General features: G+C 56.0%; 4 protein-coding genes across 4 annotated transcripts; 3 read left to right on the forward strand and 1 right to left on the reverse strand.

Moving 5' to 3' along the window:
- Positions 1 to 1893: 1893 nt before the first annotated feature.
- VTJ04DRAFT_254 (uncharacterized protein) lies at positions 1894 to 3032 on the reverse strand (the record flags this gene model as incomplete). Its single annotated transcript, XM_069360340.1, has 2 exons — positions 1894 to 1945; positions 2644 to 3032. The coding sequence occupies 2 exons, from the start codon at positions 3030 to 3032 to the stop codon at positions 1894 to 1896; spliced, it is 441 nt and encodes a 146-aa protein (XP_069222864.1).
- A 1071-nt stretch (positions 3033 to 4103) lies between these two features.
- VTJ04DRAFT_255 (uncharacterized protein) lies at positions 4104 to 6890 on the forward strand (the record flags this gene model as incomplete). Its single annotated transcript, XM_069360351.1, has 2 exons — positions 4104 to 4136; positions 4233 to 6890. The coding sequence occupies 2 exons, from the start codon at positions 4104 to 4106 to the stop codon at positions 6888 to 6890; spliced, it is 2691 nt and encodes an 896-aa protein (XP_069222865.1).
- A 47-nt stretch (positions 6891 to 6937) lies between these two features.
- Positions 6938 to 7624, forward strand: VTJ04DRAFT_256 (uncharacterized protein; the record flags this gene model as incomplete). Its single annotated transcript, XM_069360362.1, has 1 exon — positions 6938 to 7624. The coding sequence occupies one exon, from the start codon at positions 6938 to 6940 to the stop codon at positions 7622 to 7624; it is 687 nt and encodes a 228-aa protein (XP_069222866.1).
- Positions 7625 to 10253: 2629 nt separating this feature from the next.
- VTJ04DRAFT_257 (uncharacterized protein) lies at positions 10254 to 14471 on the forward strand (the record flags this gene model as incomplete). Its single annotated transcript, XM_069360373.1, has 3 exons — positions 10254 to 11741; positions 11807 to 12828; positions 12902 to 14471. The coding sequence occupies 3 exons, from the start codon at positions 10254 to 10256 to the stop codon at positions 14469 to 14471; spliced, it is 4080 nt and encodes a 1359-aa protein (XP_069222867.1).
- Positions 14472 to 16197: the final 1726 nt, after the last annotated feature.

Genomic DNA, 16197 nt, shown 5'->3' on the forward strand with positions numbered 1-16197 from the left:
CAAACGCCACACCAGAATATCTCGGGACGATGGTTGTGGGGTCCGGGTCCTTCATTGGGATTCTCCTTCAGTTCCAGGATTGCCAAGCCCATCCCATTCAATGATGTTTGGAGTGAGAATGCGACACTGTGTGAGGCTCCGAGACGAACATCCCACCCGCAAACCTTCTCGTCAAGGAATGCCGTTGTAGGGTGGTAGGAGCGTGGGTGTTGTGTGGTAGATGACATAATGGCGTTGTCTCGAGACGGCCCGGGTGAGGAACTGTGCATGGGGTGCCAAACTGCAAACACGCGCTTGTCCATCTGACTCGTCGGAATGGGGCTCAGCTTCTCGGGAAAATCCAGTCCAATGGAGCCGGGAAGCACGTATTTTGCCTCCTGTGTCACCTATAGAGGCAAGACGTCCCACGAAACTGATCTTGAAGAATTTTGTCGAAGTCATGCCTAGCTGGAGAAGCCGCTGGATCTTCCCAGATGTCACTGCATAACGTTGCAGTCAAGCTAGGACGCCTGAACCTGGACTCATCTAAGGTTGGACGGACGCGTTCTTGCTGGACCTCGAACACGCGTTCGACGGCGTTCTCCAGATGTAGCATCGAGAGAACGCTTTGAATGAACTAAGTGCGACCTTGGGTATCCCAGACTGACCTCTCGTGCGAGAATCCAACGTCATGTCCGCGGCGGGCAAACCTGGCAAGTCCGGGCTGTCGGGCGATGGCCGTTTTTTGTCCCCCTTGCTTCCCTACATGAGCATAACTTGCAGGGGATCTTATTTTTATTTCGTCAGGCAGGTGACTTTTTATGTCAACCACAGGAAGATGCGATGGGAATCAGGCGCGGGAATCTCTATCTGGACGACCAACAACAAAAGTACTTTGGTGCTGCAACGAACTAGCAACGCCGAGCGATCCGCCGGCCGTTCTGCACAGGAACCGTTGGCGGTCTCTTTGGTGTTGTGTAACTGACATGTTGATGTCGAGAGGCCTAACTCACACCACAGTCGACGGCAGGCAAATTGCGCTTCCGTAGCCGGTCGGTCGCACTGCTGCGCAACCCGGCGGCTGAGCTGAACGCCGTGGTGATTGCCGCTAGGCATCCTCGGCGGACGGGACGCATAACAAACTAATCACCGGTCTCCAGGGCGTTGGCCGGGACGAGGTTTGTCGAGTGCTACGGTAAACAAAGAGCCGCGGTCAAGGCCGAATTATGTCCAAGATTGAGAAGGAAAGTTGAAAGTCCCATGGGTTCCAGAGGACAAAGACACGGCGAGGTGGCGTGGCGAGAAGAGCGTTCTTGAAGGCCTCAGAAATGGGGTTGTCTGTGTCCCGGATCGCTGCCACGACGGGCTGGCCGCGGGAGGCCATTTTGGTGTGCAGCAGCTTTGCATCCCCAGGCGCGCCGCGCGTGGGTTTGGGATTTTGGTGTTCGTTGATTTGTTGATCTGCAGCACAGGCCAAGAGACCCCGGTCATCCCGGATGGCCCCATACAGTGTGGGATCCAATGCCAAGACCCACAACGACTGTGACATTCTGGCTCTGACGTTATCGCTGGGACCCAGCCCAAGTGAACGTCAACCTGACTAGTCACCACATCCACCACAAACCAACCTAAGAGATCTACTACGTACTCCATGCCCTCCGTACTGCCTATGATAACGCTCTCTCTACCGGGACCCGATCCTTTCTCTTCCGTCTTCGGGATCTAGTTTCCGGTTATCGATAGGTAGATCGACATCAACGCTGTAGAGATCTTCCATCCCAAGCAGCGGTCATCGGTGCATCCAAGAGGACCTCGAAACCTCACGTTATCGCTCACATGCAATACGGTGCTCCTCTGGCCCAGCGATTGGCTCAGACATGCGGCGAGGCGGCAAGCCCTGAAAGACTGGGGCGCTCATGCGGCACCCGACTGGGCGAAGCCGTCACGCTGGGCGCCCGTCTCGGATCTGGGAGCGCCAAATGATCATCAACACCGATACCCAACGCCCATCCCACCGTTCGATTTGATTCGATTGTGCTTGTGATTTGAGCTTGTCGGTGGCGGAGGGCAGCTTGGTACGAGGAGGTTGATGATGGGTACTCGGTTTCTCAGCTGCTTTTTTTTGTCGTGGTTACTGAGTACTCATGCACTTGGTCCCTCCGAGTTGTCGTCCATTTTTTGCCCCGATAAAGGTGTCAGATGCCGATGTCCACGGGTGCTTGATCTCCGGGGCATGAAGCGAGCGAGGCCGTCCGGCGCCCAGTGGGACGGCCATCTCTCCGGCTTCAGGCTTCGCTGCAGGCCGGACAGTGCGAGGACACAGACGGTGTTTTTGTGGGAGTGGCAGATTTCCAGGATTCTTTGCGTGTTGACCCCGCCCAACCCAAATCGTCTTTGCCAAACTGGGCAAGTGGGCTCTGATAACCCTTGTCTGCAGACAACGGAGGACCCTGTCGTTAAACTGTGAAAGTCTGGAGCCCACCCCTCCTCCAAAAACCTCCACTCCACCCTTCTCCCGGCGCCCCCCCTCCACTGGCCTCCTGTCTGCTGCATCAGGTTCCCCGGCCCAAAATCCCACCTCCTCAGGGCTGCTGGGCTCCTGGCGGTATCCAGTTATTTTAATATTGGCTTGCTGCCCTTGTCCCCTCATCACCAAAAACACACGGGACTCTACACTTTTCCTTTCCTTCCCTCCCCCTTCCGCGACGGGAAGACGCTGCACTCTTGGGCGCGTCCAGAGTGCGAGCGAGCTTCGGGCATACTTTTGGTTCAGGTGTTGCTGAAGACGCCATTGCCCGTCTCGCCCCCTTTCTTTTCTTCGGGCTTGTCCTCTTTTTTTCCTTGCCCGCCTCGAGGTCGTCCGTGACACTCGAGAACCTCGACTCGACTCGACAATAATAAATAATTATTATCCATTGGAGGGCTATCTGGTCGAGCTCGCGTTTGAGCACAAGATCCGACGAAACCCAAGTCTGTGACTGCCGACCGTGTCTCCGGAATCGACCGATTTGAATCACTTGGACGGTATGTGTTGTTGTTGCTGTTGCCATCATTTCATGGCTTTCTCTTTCCTTCTTTCTTCCATGCCGTGGCTCGACAGCGGGACGATTCATCGCCGCGGCATTATGATGCTGTGCGATGCTTCTCGGTGCTCTCCTTCCACGGATTCGTGCCGCAAGCGTTGGTGATCGTCCCACCCGATGGATGGCCATGACATGAGCAACACCTTGTTGGACTCGCACCCGGTGGCCTCCCGGTAATCGGTGCCGGTTCCTGCGGATTTGGTTTGCCCTGCGCCCTGTTGTACGCACTCGCCGCGAACGTGCCTCTTCGCCGTGTACCTTGCCCGGTTTCGCCGCCCGACACCACCACCACGCCATTCTCCTGGTGTCTCGAACATGAATCTTGAGCAACCGTCCGTTTCCCGCTGCCTCCTGCTGTCTTCCGGAGAACAAATGGCGGATATCGGCTTCTCGACGCCTCTCCGAGTCCCCACGCTGGCCATGGAACCGCCCTTCCCCTGAACACCACCACGATTCACAAGACGACCACATCGGACGACCCCAAAACCGACCTCAGAAAACCCCCGGACCGGACGCACCTCCCGGTCTTTTTCGGTCTATCTCCCCCGACAGACATTCGAGTCGTCATATATCCTTGAGCTTCTCCGTACAGGAGTCTCGCCTTCGGGATCATTAAATCACCGTCCTTTCATCGCCCGAGCCCAGAATCCGATAAATCACCTTGACGGCTTCAACAAGATCATTTCGAGTCTCCTGTCAAACATTTGGTCACCAGTCCACATTGGCTTGCTTGCACCGTGTCATCCATCGGGTTAGGGAGCTTCTCTGATCGCCCGTCTGCTCGTGTTGTTCATTGTTATCTGTCAGGTCGCTGGCTACAAGCTCGCCGGACGTCATATGTCGAGGGAACAAGCTGGGCTGACATTACATTTGCTCCAGACTGTTTGCTGCCCGGCCTTTGCCACTAACTCTTTTATCACCGCCGAACCCTTCCTGGTCGATCTCCGAGATCTTTCCCCTCCATTCCCGAACTCTCGGGATTCTCCACCATCATTTCTCCGTCTCTTCTCGCGCCACATGCACCTCTCCGCATAGCTGAGAATGAATTCACAAGACGGAGAAGGATACATCAGGGTATGCCGCGCTGCCGCCGTGCCCCTATCTCTTTTCCAGGCGTGGATTGAAGATACCAAAGACAGGACCTCGAGATGGACGCTGACTCGTAAACAGTCACTAGCCACCTTTGTGCGGGCGCACGAAAAGGCGCTCGCCAACGCACTTCAACGCCGCAGACAAAGCGTTAGTCGCCATGGACCCTCCAATAGCATATCTTCGATACCGGCGGGGCACATTCCGCCATCCCCGACCGTCCCGGAACGACCTTCAACGTCCGCGTCCGCGTCCAACGCCTTCGCCGCGGCATTTTCCCTCGGTTCCCTGAGTTGGATGTCTTCGAGCCCCAAGTCAACCCGCCTGACTCTCACCCCACATCATCTCTTTTACCTCCTTTCTCGCTTTGAGGAAATGGGCATTTCAGTGGGGCCCATGAAGATTCGTCTCGAGAACCTGCATGATCCCATGGCCTCGGCGAACTACGTATCGTTCCTCAGCCAGACGCATCGTTCCAAGACGCGCGGTTCCGATGTGGGTTCTATCCACTCCGTGTCTAGCATCCGGAGTGTCATGTCCAGCATTTCCTCTCTGTGGGCCAGTTTCGGATTCGGCTCGTCTATATCTGCAGCCCGCACCGAGAGGCAAAAAGCCGCCCTTCAAGCCGATCTTAAGTACTTGTACTCGGCTTTCACCAAAATTCCTTGCCTGAAGCTGTCACCTGACTGGCGGCTTCCACTGATCAAAGGCTACGAGGAATTCCCATTCGATTCTGCCGTGCCGCTCTACGCCTTCAAGAACCTGCAGGAGCTCGAAGTTTGCGATGTCGACTTCCGGCAGTTCTTTGGGTGGGACAGGCTCGCGGATCAGCTTCGTCAGCTCGTCCTCAGGCGCGCTAGCATCGAAGACCCGGCAGATGTCCTGTTCGACATTGTGCTTGACGACATGGACAAGCGACGCCGCAGGACATCCAAGACGCACAATTCGTCGCCTACCCCGCCGCTCCCCAAAGCGGCCAGTCCCCGCAAGAGCAGCCCGGCGATACCCAACATTGACTTCTCCAAGTCTGCGCCTCTTCCCGGCGTCCCTGGACCCCGGAAGTCGACGCTTGACCTACAGATTGGGCAGCTCGGAGAAGTTGCTGCGGATCAAGATATCCCGCAGGGGCCTGATAGTCGGCGGCCGTCGATTGTAAGGATTGACGCCGGCGAGCCCGATTCTCCTTCCAAGAACGACACCCGTAACCGGAGCTATTCGCCCAAGCGCCCCGGCACCTCCAGAACCCAGGCGTCCTGCGTCCGGAGTTCACACAAGATTCGGCGGTCAGGCTCGGGAAGTTCCAACTCGAGCCTCTCGGATTCGTGGCATGGGTCACGCAGCTCTTCAACTCTGCTTGCTACAGGCAACATCCTCCCAAGCTCCAAGTGGCGCTTCTTGAAGCACTTGGGTCTGCCAGATAATGCCCTTACGGCGATTCCCGCGACAAGCCTGGCCCCGCTCGCCAACACGCTTCTCTCACTCGACTTGTCCTCCAACCTCTTCACGCAGATTCCCGACAGCCTGGCCGTTCTCACAGCTCTTCGCGCCCTGAATCTCGCCCATTGCATGATCGATTCGCTGCACTCCCTCACGCGCAATCCGCTCCCGGCCATCACAGCACTCAACCTGCGTGCGAACCGCCTCCAGTCCCTTGCTGGCATCGAGAAGCTGCTGCCTCTGGAGAGGCTTGACCTGCGGGAAAACAAGCTGACAGATCCAATGGAACTGGCTCGTCTGACCGGGCTTCCAGAGATCCGCGAGGTCTACGTCGAAGGCAACCCTTTCACTCGGACGCATCGTGATTACCGGATCATCATTTTCAACTTGTTCCGCCGGACACCTGGGTACACTGAGGACATCCTCGTCGACGGGACGGGCCCGACGTACTCCGAGAAGCGCTATCTGGTCGAACGCGCCGAGGTACCACCTCCTGTGCCCGTCGTCAAGCCTGAACCCACCGACATGCCGCCTGTTGTTGACGTGAGCAAGCCGGCAATCACCTACGATGCTCCAATCAAGGAGCATGCTGTTCTCCGAAAGGATAAACCGCTTCCAAAGACGGCTACAACCGAGGTGAACACGAGCTCGGGGCGGCGTCGTCGGGCTCCTAAGCGTCGCATTGTCGATCTGGCCACCAACGACACCCCGGTCCCATACGCTCGGCCAGTCGAGCGCCCCAGCCAGCCCGCTCCCGTTGCGGCTGTCGCTGATGATAGAAGAGACGACGCCCCCGACGTGAACGTCAACTACCGCACCTCCAACCCTCCCGAGACGCAGGACCTCCTCCCTGGGTCATCACAACAAACCACCTCACAGCCTATCGCTCAGAGCTTAGCAGAAGCCGCCCCGCGTGATATCCTAAGGATAAACACCACCACAGACTCGACCGCGGTCCCCAAGCTGTCCTCCCCGGGCAGCGATTTTGGCTCATCACCGCGCAGCGTCGACTGGGATGCCGAGGGCGAGTTGTACCGACAGAGAATCGAGGATATCCGCAGCAAGGTCGGGGCGGGATATCTTAGCGTGCTGGGCGAGGAGGGCGGCCTCCATCAGAGACATGATCATCTGCACGACTCGTCGCCGCCAGATATTTCGGGCTTGTCGATTCACTCGGATCCCATGGTGCCCAGGTCGTCCCAGGGGATGGTGGTGCCGCAAGTCGTTTCCGTTTCGGTTCCGAGTACCGGAGGTTCGGCGACGGCTGCCGCCGCCGCTGCTGCTGCTGCAACTGTTGCGTGAGCGAGTGTGATGCGGTTGGGATATATCGCATCACCTTTGGTGTTTGGATGCATGAATGTTGGTCGGGACGGACGGACCTCGGAATACCCCGTATTTTTTCATCCTCCTCCTCTCAACGTCTGCATTTTTGTGTGGCTCTATTCCTTTTCTCTTCGGTTCTTGTGTTTTTTCTCTCTTATTCTTGCATTGTTTCCAAGCATCATATTACACTCCCAACAGCACAGCGCAGGTCTTCCGTACACTGCACTGGACTGAAGCAGGCATTTTTTTTCATTTTTCTGCTTTTCTGCCTGCTTTGTTTTCTTGCTTTGGCATGCATACATCTCGCATATATGGCGTTTGGGGTCAGGTTTAGGTTTTTGTCAACTTATTATTGTTGGGGATCGGGAAGAGGATGGAGTGGGTGGCTGGCAGAGGTGGATGACGGATGGGGAACGACAGGGTTGGGATGTGAGATGGACGGGAATGGGATGGACGTCATGATGATGCCGTTGCTGTGCATTTTGTTGTTCGTTGGTCGTTGGTTGTGTTTCTCACCCATAATACCCCCCACCATCGCATCATGTCCTCTTGTTGTCGATGTGGTTGTTTCTAGAAGGGGTGAGAGAGAGGAGAGACAGAAGCATAGGGAGTGTGGAAAAAGAGAGAGTGAGGGGTGGCGTGTTACGTTGGTTCCCATGTCTTGTTGTGTACGAAAAACAAAAGTTGCGTTGTGTTTTTGTGGCCGATGTTAATCCATCGGGGAGGAGGAGTGCTAGACAAAGAGTGTTTTGTGTAATGAAGACGAGTTTCGCTTTTTTTTGGTCGCGCAGTTGAGAGACCCGGCGATATTGGAGCGTGGGTGGTCGTATGGTCTTGCTGTCCCTTTCGGTCTGTGTCTTCCTCCTTCTCTCTCTCAATCTGTGTCTCTGTCTATGTGACTTTGTATCTATGTGTGTGTATATCTTCTGCTGCTGTTTCTCTCGTAGTTTGGTCTTTGAAATGATCGTTCTTGTTGCATCTTTGTCGCTGCCAATACTCCATTTACCCTTGAACCTGGAGCGCCCACTTCCTGTCCGTCAACAGGGAAGACGTTGGGTTGAAAACTGCTTTCCATGCTATTTCCTTGTCGCGAGTCAGCTAGACCTGCAACTTTGTATCCGGCAATATTGAAATTGGAACTGCTCCAACTCCGATGATCATGTCGAGGGACGTCGGACAGATGATGTACGAGTCAATTGAGGTACATGATGGCGGACTATTAGTCCAGGGGTGCAAATCGTTCGCAAAATGTGTACGGGTAAAGCGAAATGGGCGCATATACGATTGGTCCCATCCCTACCCAAGTCTTGATGCACATGATGAGGTTGCGGTGCTCGAAAAATGGGAAGGTTGCAGACTGAATTGAAGAACTTGTTGCATCCAGAGTGGAGGCAACAATTTCTGTCAGTCAGTAAGGTTTCTCGACAGCTTAGGTAGTGGTTCTGACGAGTCTGCTCCTGGGACATGTCGCTCCTCGGCGAAATGCTGTGGAAGTGCGACATGGAGCCTGCTACATCCTCGATGTGTGATTGGTAAGCGGCGAGGTGGACGGGGTTTTCAAATCATGTTCACTGCTTGTTTGGGTGGTGTGGATTGAGGTTGATCAACTACCTGGATTGATGGTAGGGGTTAATTCGGTCTTCAGCATGTTTGCATTTATGAAGGATTGCCGACTCCATGATTTAGGTGCGAGATAGCCAAAAAAAATGCGGCGGGAGTGGCGGTGGCTGACTGGATTCGTAGGGGTGAAGAAAAAAAGGTTTCGGGAGATGGGGGTGTTGGCGACAGACAACCTCCAGAGGCAAGGAATAGAAGTTGGCAGAAATGGTTGGTGGACGAGCATGTCGGCGCGATTGCGAAAAATTGATGGTGTGTGGATGGCTTCAGAATGACCGACTGCACCATGAACATGTGGTGGGAAATTAGGGGATGATTATCTGGCTGGAAGAATATCAGACTTTCGTAGGGGATTGAACAGCGACCAGAACTTTCTGGTTTTATAGTTCCATCGTAGTTCTAGAAGGATGGATCTGTCGGAAGCGAAAAACGGCGAAAACATGAGAAAACCCATGAACCTATCGCCAACAGTATCACCCCTTAGCTGTCTAAGCAGACGCGGGACCTTGATGAACGACCCCATGGGGCAAGGTGAGGTTGTGCCAAGGCTCGCCAGGTTGACCACGTCATCGAGGTTGCTGTCGGGTTTGCTGGGTCGGGGGCATCGGGAGTTGGGGGATCCGGCCACGCCATGTCGGATGGGTCTGGACTCGGTGAGGTGACTTCAGCCCTACGACGCCGGCGGCAGCCCGAGCCTCCACCTCATTCTTCACCGCGCTCGCCCAGAGAGGAAATGTGACGCAATACATTTGTGGAGGGGGAAGATCCGCAATCATTCATTCTTTTCGCCATAGGAAGTGGAAGTGGGAAATCAATTGAGATGGAATGCATATATCAGACATGTATGATTCCAATTGAGCCTTATGTCCAAGATCTGGGGCCCAGGAACTCGATTGACAGCGACATGGTGTTTGGGAGAACAAAAGAGGGCAAAAAGACATGTGAACGACCGGGTCCGCTCCACCGGGTCGCCTCGATCGAGGACTTGCCCTGACAGCAGCAGGAGGGACCTGCCCGACCAACGGAAAGCTTGAGTGGGTCCACCCGGAACGCGGGGAAGGACCCACCTCCAACTTCAACTCTGAACATCAGCCCGCTGCTGCCTTTCTCACATCACACTTAGATTTTCAGCTCTGCCTTTGTTTCTTTTACATCCCCGAGGCTCCTTAAAAACTTGCAGAGACCAGAAAGTCGTTTCAGCCATCAAGAATATCCGAGATCCCACCAAGGCCACTACAACACAGCCACTTTTCGCACTCGGCAAGTTCCTGATCCCTGGCCCAAAGGTTGCCCCACTTTTCGTGCGGCTGCACTTACGTAAGCCGCCAAGGTCTCCACGGGAGGCTTCGCCGCTCCACCACTTGTGGCGCGCGTGCTGATTGGCCAGAGTGGCATCACGTCTCGCGTTTTCTGGAACGTCACGTCGTCTCCCGACCCGGACCACTGCCAACTATCTGCATCGACCGCCGACCCAAACCGCGTCTTGTTGGCTTCGCCGACACTTGAATCGACTCATCTCGACCCTCTCGTTGTGCGCCGACCTTAGGGACTCGTTGCGCCGCGGCTCGAGTGACCCCGCACCGAGAGATCCACCATCCGCCCTCTCCCTGAAGGCACCTAGCCGCCCCCTTTCCCTCTCTTCCAATCCCAATATCGCTCCCCGACGCGCCTCCTATCACACAACCTGGTGTCTGGAGAGCAGTCTCCCACCGGTCGCTGCCGGCCATGGCCCCGGCTCCATCTACCCCGCGCCGTACTGCTCGGGGCCGTCCCCGGGGCCGACCCAAGGGCTCCGGCTCTGCGAGCGCGTCTCGCTCCAAGCGCTCCATCCAAGACGGCCCGGCCACAGAACCCCCGCCCAAAAGACGCCGTTACATTCCAGGAGGCCCAGGAGGCGGTGGACGCTTTATTGACGACGACGGCAACGAGGTTGCAGCCTCATCGTTGGGTCCCTCCACGACATCGCGCCCACGAGCGGCATCGAACCGTCGCGCCCAAGCCTCCCCATCCGCCCCACCCCGAAGAGAACGTAGTACCCGCGTGCGCGCCACCCTAAACCGCGACGACGCCGACGACATGCCGTACAGCACCGCCGCCGCCGTGGCCGCCGCCGTTGTGCAGAGCGAGGGATACAAGCCCCGTGAAGAGCGCGGGTGGGAGGAGTTTCATCCGAACCTTGATATTGAGGCCACCTTCATGGTGTTCAATGCCGACGAGGTGGATGGCGTTGTCAAGACGGCCCCTCCTACTCCTGCTGTTCAGGCTGGGTCCTCGACCATGCTCCCTGATGGCGCTGCGACGCCAACGAAAGAAACTAACCCAGGGCTGGCTAACGGCGCAAGTGAGACGCCAAGCGGCCAAGGGAAACCTGCTATTCCAGGTGCCCCAGGGAGTGTCGCTGCGGATACGCCTAGCAGGCGCCGCATCGGCCGTCCCGCTCGTGAGTCCTTCTCGCTGTACGCCACCCGCAGCCTCGATCTAGGCCCTCCAGCTCCCAAGGTGCCTAAGGTACTCCCCATCACCGGTCAGAGCTCCAAGGAGCGCCTAGATTTGAAGCAGCCCCAGTACCGCAGGACCAACCGCGTTGCCCTCTTCGAGAGCAAGACGTTCGGCCAGGCCAGGTACGTCGACAAGTCGATGATGAACGTTGGCTACCAGGAGAGCGATCAGTTCATCCGACCTGAGCGCGACCTGATTAAGGCCTCGGACACCAACATGGACGAGGAGCTCGAGATGATGGGCGGTGCCGCGAGGTTAGACGGCGAGATTCCTCCGCACCCGGCCGGCGCTGTCGGCCGCGTCGAGTATGACATGGACGAGCAAGACGATATGTGGTTGGAGAAGCTCAATGCTCAGCGCAAGGCTGCCGATTTGGAGCCAATAACGCGTGAGATCTTTGAGATCACCATAACCAAGATTGAGAAGGAGTGGCATGCGCTGGAGAAGAGGATACCAAAACCTAACCCCAAACCGCCGCAAACGCACCGGCCACGCTCGAGCTCGGCCGCGGCCGTTAACGGCGAACCGCTGCCTGGGGAGGAGCAGGACAGCAAATGCGCCATTTGCGATGACGGCGATTGCGAGAATACAAACGCCATCGTGTTCTGTGACGGCTGCGACTTGGCAGTCCATCAGGAATGCTACGGCGTCCCCTTCATCCCCGAGGGACAATGGCTATGCCGGAAGTGCCAGCTTATTGGGCGAGGCATCCCTGTAAGTCTGCCATATTTTTGATTGATTGCTGTTACGGCGACTCGAAACTAACCAAACCCCACCAGACATGCATCTTTTGTCCCAACACCGACGGCGCCTTCAAACAGACGAATTCATCCAAATGGGCCCACCTCCTATGTGCCATGTGGATTCCTGAGGTATCACTTGGGAACCACACCTTCATGGAGCCCGTCATGGAGGTCGAGAAAGTGCCCAAGACTCGATGGCGCCTCACATGTTACATCTGCCAACAACGCATGGGCGCTTGCATCCAGTGCTCTAACAAGAACTGCTATCAGGCTTTTCATGTGACCTGTGCCCGCAGATGCCGCCTCTTCCTTAGGATGAAGACGAGCCAGGGTCTTCTTGCTGTGCTGGATGGAAATATTCCGCTCAAGGCCTTCTGCGACAAGCACTGCCCGCCAGACTATGCAGAGGAGAATAAAGTCGCAGAGGCCACCAAGGAGGCCAAGAAGTTTTACAAGCGCACAATGAAAAATCGTATCTGGGCTGATAGTCAGGCGTCGGCGCTGCAGCTCGCCGCCACACATCGCAACGCCATCACGGAACACCCTCCGGACGAGTCGCAGCTCACGGGTGCTAAGCTCGCCGGCGATAAGAAGAAAGGCCAGCCACCCAAGAATGTCTGGAAGCTGCCGTCAGGAGCACCCATCATTCCTCAGGCCGTCTACGATTTGGTAGAGAGCGCGCTCGCGCGCTTCACCATCCGCAAACGCAAGGACTTTGTCTCCGAGGCGTGCAAGTATTGGACGCTGAAGCGCGAAGCCCGCCGCGGCGCGGCTCTGCTCAAGCGGCTGCAGCTCCAGATGGAGACTTTCACGTCGATGGAGCTAACGCGTCGCAACTTTGCGGCTATGGGCCCCTCAGGCAAGGCGCGTCTGGAGCGGAGGATCGAGTTCTGCCGGGGCCTCGTCGATGAGCTACGGCAGCTCAAGGAGCTGTGTGAGCAGGTTGAGCAGCGCGAGGCCGTCAAGCTCGAGATGGCCGAGCTCGAGGCTGACTTTGTTGACACGTGCTACTTCCCCATCTATAAGGAGATCCGTCCCGTCTTGGAGAGGGCGATATCGTAAGTTCACCATCTCGAGTCGTAGCACGTCAGCTTCTTTTTCTCAGAATGGTTATGCTGACGTGTGGTACAGACTCGACAAGAACGTTTTCAGGAAAGGCTTCGAGTCGCTCCTCAATCGGATGGACCGTCGGTACTACGTCCAAGTGTTACCTTTCGTTCAGGATCTCTGCAAAGTCATCAATGAGGGAATCAACAACCCTCCGACGCGCACCGGCCAGGAGACGAAGACGGAGTCGGTCGATGCATCTCCATCCAAATCCAACAATTATAACGACGCTCCTGGACGCCGGCGCCTAGGCAAGCGGATCCTGAAGCTTGTGCAGCCACAAATAGAGGCAGCCTTGAAAGCGGAGGCAGAGATCTGTCGCAAGCCATATGAGCCGCTCCAGAAAGAGCTGGAAGCCATGCTTGAAGCGAGTGTGGAGATCCGCCAGGCTCCCGCCGCTGGCAGCATCACGGTGGTGTCCGAAGGGGAGCAGAATGCCGCATCGTCCGCCCAAGAACGTCGCGACGTCGATATGACCGACGCTCCAGCCGAGGGACAAATAATCGTGGCCGACCAGAGTGTAGGCGAAGAGGACGCTGAGGGCGAGCCTGACGACACCGCCATGGGCGGTGGCAACCCAAATGAAGAAAACAATATCGAGGTTAGCTACTTCGACCAGCCGACGCCTAAGCCGGATGGCGTCTTCTCTGCCGACTCAGCGGACCAAAGGAAAGAAGCGACACCTAACCCAAGCGACTCCTCTGCCAAACCTTCCAACTCACCGCCTTCGCTCCCAGGTGGCACTTATCCCCAACCGTCCGCCAGTGATGACAATCACCTCCAAGCGCAAGCCGATCCGCTCACCCCGCCCCGGTCCAACACGGGCTCCATCACAGCCACTACCAATCCTGTCCCTACAATCCCTGTTATCACCACGACCTCTGAAGATGATGTGGCAGCTCCAGACAGAGAAAAGGACGTCTCTGGAGACGATGCGCCAGCGGACTTCCTCACGGCTGGCGGCATCCCATGGTATCTCACCGCGTTCGACCCCTACGGAACCACAGCTGTGGAGGTATCCGACGAGGAGGAAGAAGACAAAGAGGAAGAAGAGGAACCCGACCAGCAAAAGCTGCAGGAGCCCAACGGGCGCGCAGCTCTACGCAGCTTCAGCGAGGAGCTTACCGACCTCACCGACATGGACGACGAGGCGCTGCGGGATCTCGAAAACGACGTGGACGAGGAAATGACGATCACCATCCCCGGGGACGGATACAGCAGCGGTACTGCTAGTCGGCAACAGCAGGGGAAAGATGACGCCGAAGCTGATGTGGAAGGAGAAGAAGACGAGGAAGAAGGAGGAGGGAAAGAAAACCCCGCCAAACCTAGCAGCTCTAAACAGCAGCAGCAGCAGCCAAAGAGAGAACGCCGAGCCGCCGCGAGGAATGCCGCCTCCGCCGCGGCGAGTCCTGCTGCTACGAACGGAGTCGCTAACACCTCGACCACGGGGAGGAAGATGCAAGTGGTTGTTAACAGCGGTAGCGGAGGCGGCTCGCCGAGGAAGAGGACGCGGAGCGAGGTCGCGGCGGCCGCAGCGGCCGGGCAGAGGTCGTTGCGGAGCGGCGCGAGGAGTTCTTCGGGGAGGAAGAAGTGAGGGGTATGGCCGGTTGATGGGGGCAGGCTCCATAGTGGCCGTTTATGGGATTCGTCTTTTACTGGCTTTTGACTTCAGTTCGGTTCGGTTCGGTTTGTTTACCCCTTTTCCTTCTTCTACTCCCCTCTTTCTGTTCTTTTGTTCTTGGGGTTGTCAGAGTGGTGTTGGAGTGTTTGTTGGTGAAGCAAAGGAGCGAGAAGAAGGGGATGTCTTTGTTTGCCGTTTTTTTTGTTTTGTTGTTGTTGTTGTTGTGATTTTTCTTCTTAGGGTGTGCTAGGTACTGTACGGAGTCGAGGTGCGGGTTGTCGTGGCTTTTACTAGGTACTATTCTTATCTTGCTTGGGAGGATGGGTGGGATGGATGAACGGAGGGACATAGGTACAGGCGCAGCAGGATTTTGAGATGCATTATTACCAACTGGAAGTTTTATTATTCGATTTCTTACTACCCAGTCGTTATCGATCTACCTGGGACCGAATGCATTGCATTGATATCTCCTCCCTGTTTGTTTTCTTCTCTTCATTTCACTGGGTCCCGTTGACGTATGGCCATTGCTCCCTCTTTGGCACCATTGCTGAGCAACACTTCCTGGGCAGTGGTTTGGTGATTGGGGTGAAAAAGACAGGGAGGGCCTCAGTTTAGTAGGGGAGAAGATACCTTATTGTGTGAAATGAGTTGTGTGTGTATGGAAATATCTATCACTTGTATTTGTTCTATGAGATTGTCGATCACCGATCAAAGATCAGCCCTCAACTGAGGTGGCCAAGGCGGGAATCATCGTCGTGCCTGGATGTTTGTCTCTGGTTTCCCTGTTTCAGTTGAGTCTTCGCCTTGTTTTGTTTGAGTCCTCAGGGTTGTAAGGGTGTCTCGACCCGACCTGTGATTGGGGGAGTTTGCGTTGTCAAGGCTGGGCTGATCGGCAGCCATCTGTACATACTCCATACATTCTTCTATTTCTATCAGAGTCTGGTGGCAGCATGGCTTGCCTTGCCTTGTCGGCGACGGAGGTGCGCAAAATGACAGCACCGTCTGGCGAGAACCGTTGGATGGAGGGGCAGTTGTGCCCCGCTTTCCAGGGCAATGGGACCATTGGATCTTGATCATGGCAGGTGCAGGTCATACTTTCATCGTCGATCCGATTTCACACCGAAAATTCGAGCCTTTCGTACTGTATTGGTATGACATGACATGACAGTTTTTGAAACCAGTTGTTGTTAGCGTTCCAGGCTCTCCCTAATGGATGACTCAGTCAGGTACCCGATATCAGGGAAAGTCGCCTCAAGTTTGCCACCACCAGCAGATAGGATCGGAGATTTGTCTGGGCTTTGATGATTAATGAGAAGGTGGTTTTTTGTTCCCAAGAATTCGGGGCCGGGCGGCAATCCGCGGCAGGCAGCCAGAGTTGGTTTGGCGAGAGAAATGGACGAAATGTCTAGCAACTGACACAGTCGTTTACCTAGTGGTGGCAATTGATGGGACGGATAGGTGCCCTAAGTCTAGGTGCCCCGTGTAACCTCCGACTAGCTTCTAGCCGGGCCGGGAGGGGGGACCCAAATCATACCGACACATCTGCATACCTACCTTACAGATGCTCTGCCACTGTACTTGCGCATCATGAAAGCGCAGCATGGCATATGCAGACGGGACTGGACCGGGGAGAAGGACCCGGACGAGAGGAGTCGAACCTCGGTCAAAGGAAAGGCGAGATCTGACAGACATGCCATGA

This window comes from Mycothermus thermophilus (genome assembly GCF_041956435.1).
Source record: "Mycothermus thermophilus strain CBS 625.91 unplaced genomic scaffold VTJ04scaffold_1, whole genome shotgun sequence".
Lineage (NCBI taxonomy): Eukaryota > Fungi > Ascomycota > Sordariomycetes > Sordariales > Chaetomiaceae > Mycothermus > Mycothermus thermophilus.